The sequence below is a fragment of the Triticum dicoccoides genome, chromosome 7A, assembly GCF_002162155.2.
Source record: "Triticum dicoccoides isolate Atlit2015 ecotype Zavitan chromosome 7A, WEW_v2.0, whole genome shotgun sequence".
In the NCBI taxonomy this organism is placed as follows: domain Eukaryota; kingdom Viridiplantae; phylum Streptophyta; class Magnoliopsida; order Poales; family Poaceae; genus Triticum; species Triticum dicoccoides.
The window spans coordinates 531,148,396-531,162,088 of record NC_041392.1 but is presented as its reverse complement, the minus strand read 5'-3'; the positions used below and the strand labels follow the sequence as shown (position 1 = coordinate 531,162,088).

Below are 13,693 nucleotides of genomic sequence, written 5' to 3'. Positions count from 1 at the left end.
TCGATCATTCCAGACATTATAACCCAACTTAAGTTTGTCCCTTGTTTGTAATATGTGACAATGTAGTTTTATAAACAAAAGGTCTTATGCACATTGCCATTGTATTCAAGCCAACCACCATATTCCTTAAACCACTTTATTTTGTATTAAATCTTATGGCTCATTTCAAATGATCCTTTGTGGGTAATAAAATTATACTCCCTCCGTCCCAAAATTCTTGTCTTAGATTTGTCTAAATACAAATGTATCAAGTCACGCTTTAGTATTAGATACATCCGTATCTAGACAAATCTAAGACAAGAATATTGAGACGGAGGGAGTATGTTCTGACCTATTTTTTTTAATATATGTTGTGACATGTAAGGACCCCTGGTTAGATATCTTGACTTAAGATTTTCTAGTGTACTCTAGAATTCTTCTGATTGACTGGATCGTAAGGGAAATCATCCAAATTGTTTTTTCTCAGTATAGATGGCTTTGGGAGACTACTTAGGGAACATGTTAAATGCACTTTGATTACATCTAACATGTGGCTTTGAAGTGTCTACATCATAATCTCTAGTCTAAATCAATCAAAGTTCAGGAAAAACAATCAGAAAATTAGGGCAAAGGGAATTACAGAATATGCATAGGAGAAAGAAAATATGGTGATGTGAGCTCACTTGCCTTGAGTTTGGACTGCACGTCGAGCTGTTGTTATTGCCTTGTTGGCTTGCCGTTGGCGGCCAGGTAGTGCACCGATGCCGCGATGGGCGAATGGGATATGGGAGAGGGATGAAAGACCGTGGTGAGGCCCTGGGGAAACAAGAGCCTACAGCCTCATGGATCTGGAGGCAGGTACAAAGAAAGTAGCAATATACTTGTGGACCTTTAGTTGGGCTTCTCACACTAAAGATTTAGATGGACTAAAAGGCTTTTAAGCGTCCATTCCAACTTCTGATGGGTGCAACATTAGCTTTTCATTGGGTTCATACACGAGAAGACCTATAAACATGTACGTGCTACGGTAAAATGTTGGGTTTAGGTGAACACAACGCCACCATGCTGGCTTCGCCCCTGCCTGCGGGTTACTAGTGTTGATTACACCTTGTAGTTGATGCTAGTTGGTTTATTTGGTGGAAGATTAAATGTTCAGACTCTCAAGCACATTCAATACATCTCTGATCTTGAACATGAATATGATTTGTGAGTAGTTACTTTTGTTCTTGAGGACATGGGAGAAGTCTTGTTATAAGTAATCATGTGGAGTTGGCATTCATTCGATATTTTGATGATATGTATGTTGTTGCTTCCTTTAGTGGTGTCATGTGAACATCGACTACATGACACTTCACCATAACTAGGCCTAAGGGAAGGCACTGTGGAGTAATAAGTAGATGATGGGTTGCTAGAGTGACAAAATTTTAAACCCTAGTTTATACGTTATTCCGTAAGGGACTGATTTGGATCCATATGTTTCATGCTATGATTAGATTTATCTTAATTCTTCTTTCGTAGTTGCGGACGCTTGCGAGAGGGGGTAATTATAAGTGGGTTGCTTGTTCAAGTAAGAACAACACCCAAGCACCGGTACACCCACATATCAAATTATCAAAGTAGCAAACATGAATCTACTAAACATGATGAAAATGACTAGATGACAGTTCCCATGTGTCCTCGAGAATGTTTTGCTTTATGTAAGAGAACTTTCAAGCTTGTCCTTTGCTATAAAAAGGATTGGGCCATCTTGCTGCACCTTTGTTACTATTGCTACTTGTTACTTATTACGAATTATATTACTACAAAACTATTTATCACTATTACTTACAACACTTGCAGAGAATACCTTGTTGAAAACCGGTTGTCGTTTCCTTCAGCCCCTCGTTGGGTTCGACACTCTCACTTATTGAAAGGACTATTGACCCCTATACGTGTGGGTCATCAGGGTTCCGCATGGGCAGCCTGGCGGCGCTTGGGCATCGCGGCATCGGGCAAAATGGAGAGGAGGTGATGGCTTTTAAGGGGCATGGCTGTGGGGCTCGGGGTGGCCGGAGTGGGCGAGTGGAGATCGTGCACGCATGTGGTCGTGCACGGGGGCGTGGGCAAGCGATGTGGGCGGTTGGAGAAGAAGGAGCTAACATGCGGGGGCCGCACGTTAGTGGGTGGGAGAGAGAACGCGCGCGGGGCTAGCTGGGCTGGCTAGTTGGACTTCGACCTGGCTAGCTGGCTCGGGTGGGCCTTTTCTTTTTCTTTTATTTCTTTTGGGTTTCTTTCCGTTTTCTTCTTTTTCCTTTTCTATTTTGCTTTGCAAATTTAAATTGGCTTTGAATTTCCAACAGAAAATATTTTCTAAATTTCAAATGGAATATTTGTGACTTTGTGCACTTTTTTCTTGGGCATTTTGGACATATATTTTCTGCAACTTATATTTTCCCTTTGAATTTGAATTTGGTTTCAGAACCAACTATGTATCAAGTTCATTTTAGAAAATTGGCAGAGGGTCTAGGTCATTATTTGGGCTTGTGGAATTCACTTTCCTGCAATAAATAAAATGCAAAGCCTTTTAAAATAATTCCCCTTTGGGTTTGAATTGATTTCAAAATAAATCCAACTCAAATCTTTTTTAGGGAGAATTAATTTGGCTTGGATATTCTTGGTACTTATTAAGAATACTTTTTCCCAACAACATTTCAAATGGCTTGGGTTCCTATCAAGGCTAGCTAGGGTTTGAACTAGTTGCATTGGGATTTTATATCCCTTCTAGGCAATAAATCAAGCAAATCAATGTGAATCACATTCAAACCTAGACTGATTTCATGAAATTTTTAATTCCCTATGAATTTTTTCAACATACCAAATTTGAGAAAAATCTGGGATGTGACAAGGAGGGAGCCATGGAGGAAGAGGTGGTAGCAGCGACCGATGATGTCATGGATGCGATCAGGCGGCGGATGCAAGTTGTAGATCGACCTAAACTGATACCATATAAAACAACGGTTCGACGGGTGTGGGGTGCAGAGATGGGCTGTTGCGATCTGTATTTGTTAATCGCATTTGTTCCCACAGACAGGGAATTCCGAGATTTTGAGAAACGAGTTTCCTATATCCATGTTAGAGGAGTCAAACAAGATTTTGTACGGTAAGGCCGTTTTCGTAGCTTACGCGGACCGTGTTCGGTACGTCCCTCTTATCAAAGCAACCCCACGTGTTTGCATGAAAAAAACAAATTACTTATTTCCTATTTTTCTTACCCGTGTTTAGTAATATGTAAAAACGGGGTTGTCTTTCTTATCCGGTTAGTATTCCCGCAAAAATAAGAAAATATTCATTGGGCTGCTGGCGTCATACATGACGTCAGCACAACGCCTTCCCCCGTTTCTCAAGCAGACCGAACTGTGGATACTGTTACTGCTGCTCACCACGGCTACCGTGCATAACCGATACTACTAGCTCAGACCATCCCACAAAAAAGAACTACTAGCTCAGGTAAAAAAAAAAAATCCTAGCTCTGCTGAATCTGACGTCACAGCCTACGTCGGTGCCACCGGGCCGGCAGCGGTCGCGCTAGATACCAGGCCCACGAAAAACCCGTCCTCCCGCGCCCGAACCAGAGAAGAAAAAAAGGGAATAGCGTCAACTCATCCTGTCCGGCGCGAACCACCGTTTCCACTGGGCGTTGCTCGGTTTCTTTCCACGTATGGCACCCACTCGAGCGAGCGAGCAGGCAGCCGGGCCGGCCCTCCCTCCCGCCCCCGCCCCTATATATATGGCAATTCATTGGCCTCTCCTATTCCCTCTCCTGACCACACCACCACCACTTCTCCTTCCTTCCACCACCGGAGGAGCAAAGCTGCGAGGGGGGGAGAGGGAACCACCGCAAACAACCCTCTGTCTATCACTCCCACATACATAGCCCACACACGAGACACACCAGATCACTTGTATAGAGAGAGAGAGAGAGGGAGAGAGGGAGGGAGGCCGGGGAGGAGGAGATCGATCGAGGCGGAGGGAGGCGGCGAGAGCGACTAGCGCGTGAGAGCGGCGGCGGCGGAGGCGGGGCCATGGACGTCGACGGCCACCTTCCCCGCACCCACGGCGACGTCGACGACGACGGCAGGGAGAGGAGAACAGGTACGTCCGTCGTCCGTCCAACCATTCTTGCTTAGCGATTCATTCGCCTCTCCGTAGATAGATCGATCGATCCCGTTCTCCGGCCGTCCGGCCGGCGGACGGACGGCGGTTGGATTTTCACCGTCCCTGAATTGAATGAAGAAAGGAAAGGGGAAACCGAGGCAGTCACGCGCGCGCTTCGTGAACCGGGGAGCAACCGCGGGCAGGGGCCGTGCGCGGCCGGCCACGTAGAGCTGGCCGGCGTACACGGCATTAATGCCCGACGCGAATTCCCACGGAATTAACTCCGACGTATACGTAGTACAATGCATGCATATGGATCCTTCCTAGTATGGCGGCCCCGTAGGCCGTAGCACGTAGCACGTAGCTAGGCCGCCGTCTTGTTTTGGATGCTTGCCGGCGAAGTTCTCTGCGTCCCGCACGCCGGGGCCGGGCTGGCTGGCTATCAAAGATTGATCGCTTTCCAGTTTCGGCTGCTGCTTGCTTACCCTCGTTTTTGTAAACCATTAATTACCGCGCGCCTGGGATCTCTGCGGCGCGTGTGACTAAACCTATGTAGTGCCAGGGTTCCCATTTATGATTCGAATCGGCGGATCCCAGCGCAGATTCATGTCGTATCCAACTTCGAATCTCTGGGTTACTACTATCGCTGGGTCTCTTTGCGATTGGGTTGGTCCCGGCACACGCTACTCTCCAACTATTTCCTAGATCTGTTTCGCAGATTCAATCAACAATTACCTGTTCTGCTTATGTTTGGAACGTACTCTAGAAGCTTTGCATTTTCAGAACACCACTACTACAATAAGTATTAATTCTTCCTAGTATAATTGGGCAAGCGCGCCATCGTTTGTCTCGGGCCGTTGAGTTTGAAGAATTGTAGGCACATTATGTGTCGTTGACGGACGTGATGCGTGAATATCTACTACAGTAGAAACTAAATAGTAATCCGCTTTGGTGATGGCCTGGTATTTGAGCTCCGCCATGGAACAGGGGCGCATATTCTCGGACGTAAGTCAGCGAACTTTTGGATGGCTGCCATATGGACCAGCTTGTTGGTTGGCCTACATGTCGGCCACTCCAACGCAGCCGTAGAAAACCCCCCATTGATTGTTGAGAGGTTTAGAAGATGCATCCCCTCCCCACTAGCTAGTACACGTATCGAACATTCTTTAGAGCAGTGTCAAGTGCTTCCAAAAAATACAATCCAACAGGATAGGGTGGGCCATAAAGTCGTTCAATAACCGCTAATTTGTGGCTCATTCAGGCTAAACACGGAACCTTTTCAATTTTACATTATGCCAATCCACCTTTGATACCATGTTGAGTTAAATGCGGCTAAAACGTATAGTATGACCCTGCAAATGGAAATATTCCTTGACATTGAGCACGAATATTTTGGGCAGGCAGAAAGAGTGGGTATTTTACTTTCTTTTCCGGGCAGTTTTTGAGACACACTTCGTATTAGAGTCTTCGCCGAATGCCTTATTATCTTTTAAACCCGGGCCGAGGGAGCATATATGATTGTGTGATGGGTAGTGTGGAGGTTTTGGGAGGCTTTTTTGCCTATAAGGAAGCCAGGTTGATTCGAGATATATTTCGGCGCTAGCTAGCTAGCACGATGGTAGTATCTTTTCCCTACCAACGTACCCAACCAGTTGGTTGGGGCTCTCTCCATAAAACCGGCACGTCGTCCTAGACGGGCCCTGACGAGACAGGCACGGGTCAAAGAGGCCACCGAGAAAAGAATGGCTGCCATGGCAGCGTAGGCCACCGAGGTAGAGAGAATGCACCTTGAATTGAATGACATGTTGCCAAATCCAGCAGCGGTGCCATACGTCCGATCGATGGTTTCCCGTAGCTTTCTTTCCCTGTAGACGCTAGTGCCGCCGATCGAGTGCGAATATGTTGCCAACTGCATGGCGACCGCCGAAAGTTGTCTCATCTCCTCACCTTGGTTTTCTGCCGTCGGTTTGCTGTACGCGTCAACGGGACATCGACGTCTTTGTCTGCATATGGGTCGGACATGAATTTCAGACAACTCGTTTAATTAGAGCTTTACTGGAACACATCAGTTTGAGGAGATTTTTGTGCCAAGCAAATCAATATAATTGCCCAAGGAAAAGGGAGAGGAAGACAACGTGCTATATGTCAGGATTTCAAACTGAGACGGGAGTATTAATTTTGTGGAAATTAATTGATTCGTATCTTCCTTTGATGGATTTCACAGCTCGTTTTTGTTGTGTGTTTGTGTTTGTGTGTACCGCCAGGGACGGTATGGACGGCGGCGGCGCACATCATAACGGCGGTGATCGGGTCCGGCGTGCTGTCCCTGGCCTGGGCCATGGCGCAGCTGGGCTGGGTGGCCGGGCCGCTCACCCTGGTGCTCTTCGCCATCATCACCTTCTACACCTGCGGCCTCCTCGCCGACTGCTACCGCGTCGGCGACCCCGTCACGGGCAAGCGCAACTACACCTACACCGAGGCCGTCCAGGCCTACCTAGGTACGTGCTCGCCTCAAGCTCGCCCGTTTTTACTCATCAAAATGCAACCTGATATGATGTGCATGTGTTCAGGCGGGTGGCACGTCTGGTTCTGCGGCTTCTGCCAGTACGTCAACATGTTCGGCACCGGCATCGGCTACACCATCACCGCCTCCACCAGCGCCGCGTAAGCCCCATCGAAGCCCAATTTCATTCCACTTCCACCTGGAAATGTATGGCAGTAAGGTCTGAGTGTGTGTTTTGCATGCAGGGCCTTGAAGAAGTCCAACTGCTTCCACTGGCACGGGCACAAGGCGGACTGCAGCCAGTACCTGAGCGCCTACATCATCGCCTTCGGGGTGGTGCAGGTCATCTTCTGCCAGGTGCCCAACTTCCACAAGCTCTCGTGGCTCTCCATCGTCGCCGCCATCATGTCCTTCTCCTACGCCACCATCGCCGTCGGCCTCTCTCTGGCGCAGACCATCTCGGGGCCCAGGGGGAGGACGTCGCTGACCGGCACGGAGGTCGGGGTCGACGTCGACGCCTCGCAGAAGGTCTGGATGACGTTCCAGGCCCTCGGCAACGTCGCCTTCGCCTACTCCTACTCCATAATCCTCATCGAGATCCAGGTATATATATAACTCTCGAGCTCGGGCAGAGCAAGGTGATGATGAATTGAGTGATGACTAACTAGCTGGCGAACAAACGACGATGAGTGCAGGACACGCTGCGGTCACCTCCGGGCGAGAACAAGACGATGCGGAAGGCGACGCTGATGGGCATCTCGACGACGACGGCCTTCTACATGCTGTGCGGCTGCCTGGGCTACTCGGCCTTCGGCAACGACGCCAACGGCAACATCCTGACGGGGTTCGGCTTCTACGAGCCCTACTGGCTGGTGGACTTCGCCAACGTCTGCATCGTGCTCCACCTGGTGGGCGGCTTCCAGGTCTTCTGCCAGCCGCTGTTCGCGGCGGTGGAGGGCGGCGCGGCGCGGCGGTACCCGGGGCTGGGCCGGGAGCACGCGGTGGTGTTCCGGCTGGTGTGGCGGACGGCGTTCGTGGGGTTGATCACGCTGCTGGCCATGCTGATGCCCTTCTTCAACAGCATCCTGGGCTTCCTGGGCAGCATCGCCTTCTGGCCGCTCACCGTCTTCTTCCCCGTGGAGATGTACATCCGGCAGCGGCAGATCCCGCGGTTCGGCACCAAGTGGGTGGCGCTGCAGAGCCTCAGCTTCGTCTGCTTCCTCGTCACCGTCGCCGCCTGCGCCGCCTCCATCCAGGGCGTCCGCGACTCGCTCAAGACCTACACGCCCTTCACCACCAAGTCGTGAAGGCCTGCATGCTGCATGCTGTCGCTGCCCCGTACCGTGTTCATCTTTCTCGCCTTGTACTAGTCCGGGATTGAACGAGGAATAACTTTAGCCGTGTGGTAAAAATCTGCCTGCTCTTTTCCGCCTTTGAGTGAATGATGCAGCGCTGTCTCACCAGTAAGCGATGGCTTAGGGTAAGGAGTGGTTCGATCGTAGACAGTGCGATACAGTTCGATCCTAGTGGTAATGCTAGTACTGGTGCTCCATGCAGAGATTTCAGACTGTTTACAGTGGTTTATTACAGTATACTTGGTAATCAACCAATTAGTAGTCAATATTTGGCACAAGGCCAAACATTGACAATCCCTTTTTTTTTGCACCAAACAAATTATGAGTACCAGACGCAAAAGTAGCGGGTGTGCGGTAGTCACAGGTCAATTTCAACCGCAAAAGGCCTTTGCTGCTGGTGTCCCCTGCTGATAAAAGAGCTCGTGTGAAAAAAAAACAAGTTGTGGCAGCCAACGACTCACTCGACATCGATGCCACGCGAAACCCTGAGATTGACTAGGAATCGTACGAAACGGCAGGAAAAAAGACTCTGGCGCTTGGGCTAAGCGCCTGCGTTGGACATGCCCTTATTAGAGTATAAGAAAAGGTTGGGTCGTAGATAACGCGATACACTTGAACACTTCGATTGTAGTGGTAATGGACAAATTTCAGATTGTCTACAGTGGGTTTATTACACCATTGTTATTACTGGTGAGAGTGCGCTCGAATTTGCTGATGAAGAGGAAGTGAGTGATAGGCCAATATATATGCGTCTCATCTGAGGATAAAACAAAGCACGAAGCACAACAAAGAAGAACCATGTTTGTTTCTTTCTCTCTCTTTTTTGAAGGGGATTGTTTGCTTCCTTCTGTTGCTGGACGGGGACGCAATACCAGACTGTGCTATTTCTCGCCTCTAACGTGAGGCCTCGTTCCTTTTCAGTGGGCCGGCTCGTTAAAACAGTTTTAGGAAACATTAATCAAGCATTTAAAAATGCAAAATGCGTATGGAATGTTCTTTGACCATGTATTCAAAAGTTGTTAATGTGTATTTGAAAAATATTAATCAATCATTTGAAAAAAATTAAAATATATATAGAAAAAAATATTTACCATATATTAACAAATGTTAATCTTGTATTTAAAAAATGTTAGATATAATTCGGAAAATGCAAAAAATGTTTATAGAAAGAATGTTGACCGTGTACTCCGAAAATATTAAACTTATATTAAAAATGTTAAACATGTATTAGAAAAATATTTTTGACATATACAAAAAATGTAGAATAAAAACCAAAAGAAACAAAGAAAAACTAAAAACCATTCAAACCTTAAATGGACACAAAAGAGAAAAAGAAAACTGAAGAAAAAAGTGCAAAAGAATGAATAACGGCCAAAACTGATAAAGAAATAGAGAAAAAAACAAAAGGAAACTGTTGAAATCCAAAAGGAAAAAATAAAGAAAATGAGAAAGAAAAGAAAAAAAAAGAAAACTATGAAAGAAAGAAAAAGAGGCACCGAATAAAAGCGAAATAAAAAACAAGAAAAACCGAAGTGTGATGGCCAAAAAGAATAAAGAAACCCAAAAAATAAGAAAACCAAACAAAAAGCAAAAAAATTGGACGAAACGCATCAATGAACACAGACCAACAACCGAACGAACAAGTAACACGCTATTGACCCGGCCCATATGCCTGCGCACTGAAGAAAATCTTCAGGCGAGACGGGTGCTAGTCTCGATACGAGCGAGACATAGCTTTCGAGCAATTTGGACATGTTATAGAGGCTTCCAACGGTTTTGTTTTTCCTTTTATCGGTTTTTCCAGTTTTATTCTGTTCTTTTTCCTTTTTTCTTTCATTTGAGTTTATGTGTCTGCTTTCAACGGGTTTCGATGTTTTTCTTAATTTTTAATATTTTTTCTATTTTTTCAGCACACGTCTACTTTGTTCATACAGATGGTACACTTTTCATATACATTAGCTTTTTTATATATATTTAATATTATTTTTGAAATATATGTTTTGATTTCTAAGTTTTTCATACACATTACAAATTTTTCGTGCACATCAAAACCTTTTTATATATGCCTACATTTTTAAAATACTGATAAATTTTTTCTTCCAAATAAATGTGTTGATAGCTACTTTTTCCATACACATTGTATACTTTTGTGTATAAAAATATAATGCTCCGTGTTGCTATAAGTGTGGCATGCCCCTTCCCCCGGTGTGTGGAGGAGCTACGACTGGCCAAACTGGTCATGGCCGACCCAGCCCGACAGGAATTTAGTAAAGACTGGTACTGAATCTATGCGAGACCTATATCTCGCATTAAGCGAGACAATAGTAACTCTCGTTGAAGGCGTCTAAGTAATGGGCCGGCCTGTCAGCGCACATTTAACGAAAAAAGAGAAGAACATAAGGAGATCCCAGGATTCGAACCCGGGTCTTCCCGATGGAGTGAAGCGCAATTAGCCATTACGTTACTGATGGGGAGCGAAGCATGAAAATAAAAAAAATCCTACAAACACCTAAGATCTAATCTAGGAGATGTATAGCAACAAAAGGGGAGTGTGTCTAGGTACCCTTGTAGACCAAAAGCGTAAGCATATAAAACACGGTCGATGTAGTCTTACTCTTCACGATCCAATCACAATCCAACCGATCTAGTGCCGAACGGACGACACTCCGAGTTCAGCACACATGCGGCTCGATGGCGTCTCCTCCTACTTGATCCAGCAAGCAAAAGGGGAGAAGTAGATGGAATCTCAACCAGCACGATGGCGTGGTGGTGATGGTGGTGGTGGAGCACTGGCAGGGCTTCGCCAAGCCAAAGCGGGACTAGGTGATGGGAGAGACGAAGAGGGGCTGCGCTAGGGAAGGGGTTTAGTGTGTCTGCCCCCTGCGCCCCTTCCCTCTTTATATAGGGGTGTATCGGGATGCCTCCCTCCAAGCCAGGGGCGGTGATACGTCTCCAACGTATCTATAATTTTTTATTGTCCAATGCTATTATATTATCTATCTTGGATGTTTATATGCATTTATATGCTATTTTATATGATTTTGGGGACTAACCTATTAACCTAAGTCAGTTTATGTTTTTTCCTTGTTTTTGAGTGTCGCGGAAAAGAAATATCAAATGGACTCAAATTGAGCTGAAAATTTACGGTGATTTTTTATGGACCAGAAGAAGCCCTCGAAGCAAAAGAGTTGGGCCAGAAGAGCCACGAGGCCTCCACAAGGGTGGAGGGCGCCCTTCGTCCTTGTCGTCGCCTCGTGGACCCCCTGACTTGGTCCCGACGCCAAAAATTCCTATTAATATAGAAACCCCCAGAAATAAGCCTAGATCGGGAGTTCCGCCGCCGCAAGCCTCTGTAGCCACCAAAAACCAATCGGGACCCTGTTTCGGCACCCTGCCGGAGAGGGAAACCATCACCGGTGGCCATCTTCATCATTCTGGCGCTCTCCATGACGAGGAGGGAGTAGTTCACCCTCAGGGTTGATGGTATGTACTAGTAGCTATGTGTTTGATCTCTCTCTCTCTCGTGTTCTTGATTTGGCACGATCTTGATGTACCGCGAGCTTTGCTATTATAGTTGGAATTTATGATGTTTCTCATCCTCCACCTTCTTGTAATGGATTGAGTTTTCCCTTTGAAATTATCTTATCGGATTGAGTCTTTAAGGATTTGAGAACACTTGATGTATGTCTTGCATGTATTTATATGTGGTGACAATGGGATATTCACGTGATCTACTTGATTTATGTTTTGGTGATCAACTTGCGGGTTCTGTGACATTGTGAACTTATGCATAGGGGTTGGCACACGTTTTCGTCTTGACTCTCCGGTAGAAACTTTGGGGCACTCTTTGAAGTTTTCTGTGTTGGTTTGAATAGATGAATATGAGATTGTGTGATGCAAATAGTATAATCAAACCCGCAAATACTTATGGTGACATTGGAGTATCTCGGTGACATTAGGGTTTTGGTTGATGTGTGTCTTAAGGTGTTATTTTAGTACGAACTCTAGGGTTGTTTGTGACACTTATAGGAATAGCCCAATAGATCGATCAGAAAAAAAACTTTGAGGTGGTTTCGTACCCTACAATAATCTCTTCCCGCTATTAGTGACTTTAGAGTGACTCTTTGTTGCACGTTGAGGGATTGTTATATGATCTAATTATGTTATCATTGTTGAGAGAACTTTCACTAGTGAAAGTATGAACCCTAGGCCTTGTTTCCAAGCATTGCAATGCTGTTTTTGCTCACTTTTACTACTAGTTCCCTTGCTGTTTTTATATTTTCAGATTACAAAAACCTATATCTACCATCCATATTGCACTTATATCACCATCCCTTCGCCGAACTAGTGCACCTATACAATTTACCATTGTATTGGGTGTGTTGGGGACACAAGAGACTCTTTGTTATTTGGTTGCAGGGTTGTTTGAGACAGATCATCTCCATCATACGCCTCCCACGGATTGATAAATCTTAGGTCATCCACTTGAGGGAAATTTGCTACTGTCCTACAACCTCTGCACTTGGAGGCCCAACAATGTCTACAAGAAGAAGGTTGTGTAGTAGACATCAGCCCCCCCTTTCCAAGCCAAGGAAGCGGATGCCCCTCCTCCAAGCCAGGGGCGGATGCCCCCACCCTGGCCGCATGGTCCTGGTGGGGTGTGGCCATCCTGGCCCATGTAGGCCTAGGGCGCCACTAAGGGTCCATGTGGCCCTCCGGGCTGGTCGGTCCCTGATACGTCTCCAATGTATCTATAATTTTTTATTTTTCCATGCTATTATATTATCTGTTTTGGATGCTTTATATGCATTAATATGCTATTTTATATTATTTTTGGGACTAACCTATCTATAATAACTAAATAGATGATCCCCACTAACCTATTTCTCTACACATGCAAGTTATACACATCAACAAGCTTCTGATTGGTCCACATCATGCAGCCAAGCTTCGTCATCATGCATTTTCCAATTTAATTTTTATTTTTGTTCTGTCGAGCGACGCAGAGAAAATCTAATTACCTTCCCCGACGGTGTTGTCTCGCCTTCCTATCCCAAGCACCACGGTCTATTCATCTCCTCCATTATTCCTTCCTCTTGGTCTCCTCCACTATCTGTGGGTAAATTCCTTTCCTCTTCGTCTCCTTCAAACTGCAGTAACTGATGGTGTTGGGGATATAACTATCAGTTATGACCCGCCCAGAAGGGGCCGGGTCAGCCCCAATGGCGGGTTACACAAGAAGCCCAGTAAACATTCAAGATGATAGTTTATTAAATCTTATAGAAGGCCCAAAGGCCTGGAGGCAGCTTAAGGCCTGATATTATGAACCGCCGTATGTAAGACTTGTAAGGAAAGGCATGTAAAGGAAGTCACCGAGCCGGATACGATTATGAGCCGGCCGAGACTCTGTAGGCCACCAGGGGACGACGCGGTGGCGGCTTAGGGCAAGAAACAACAGATCGATAATCAAGCCGGCGAGTTAGGCCTCTTGGTGATCAAAACCCCCAGCAATACCAACACAACTCGACGTAGGTTTTTACCTTCATCATAAGGGGCCGAACTAGTATAAAACCTCTCGTGTCCTTTGTCCCGATTAACCCCTTTAAGATTCCTAGTTGCGATGGCCCTACGACTAAGTCCTTTCGCTAGGACATCTGTCGTGACAATTCCATGATAGTTGGCGCCCACTGTGGGGCCAGCGCACGTTGGATTTGAGTTCTTG

The 13,693-nt window shown here is 46.2% G+C and overlaps 1 protein-coding gene across 1 annotated transcript; it reads left to right on the top strand.

Annotated features, from left to right (window-relative positions):
* The first annotated feature begins 3,789 nt into the window (after positions 1–3,789).
* LOC119327726 (amino acid permease 1-like) lies at positions 3,790–8,044 on the top strand. The gene is made up of 5 exons (XM_037600826.1): positions 3,790–4,110; positions 6,378–6,611; positions 6,684–6,777; positions 6,862–7,219; positions 7,312–8,044. Exons 1-5 carry the CDS (start codon positions 4,041–4,043, stop codon positions 7,921–7,923), a joined length of 1,368 nt encoding a protein of 455 aa, XP_037456723.1. The 5' UTR covers positions 3,790–4,040; the 3' UTR covers positions 7,924–8,044.
* The last annotated feature ends 5,649 nt before the right edge of the window (positions 8,045–13,693 follow it).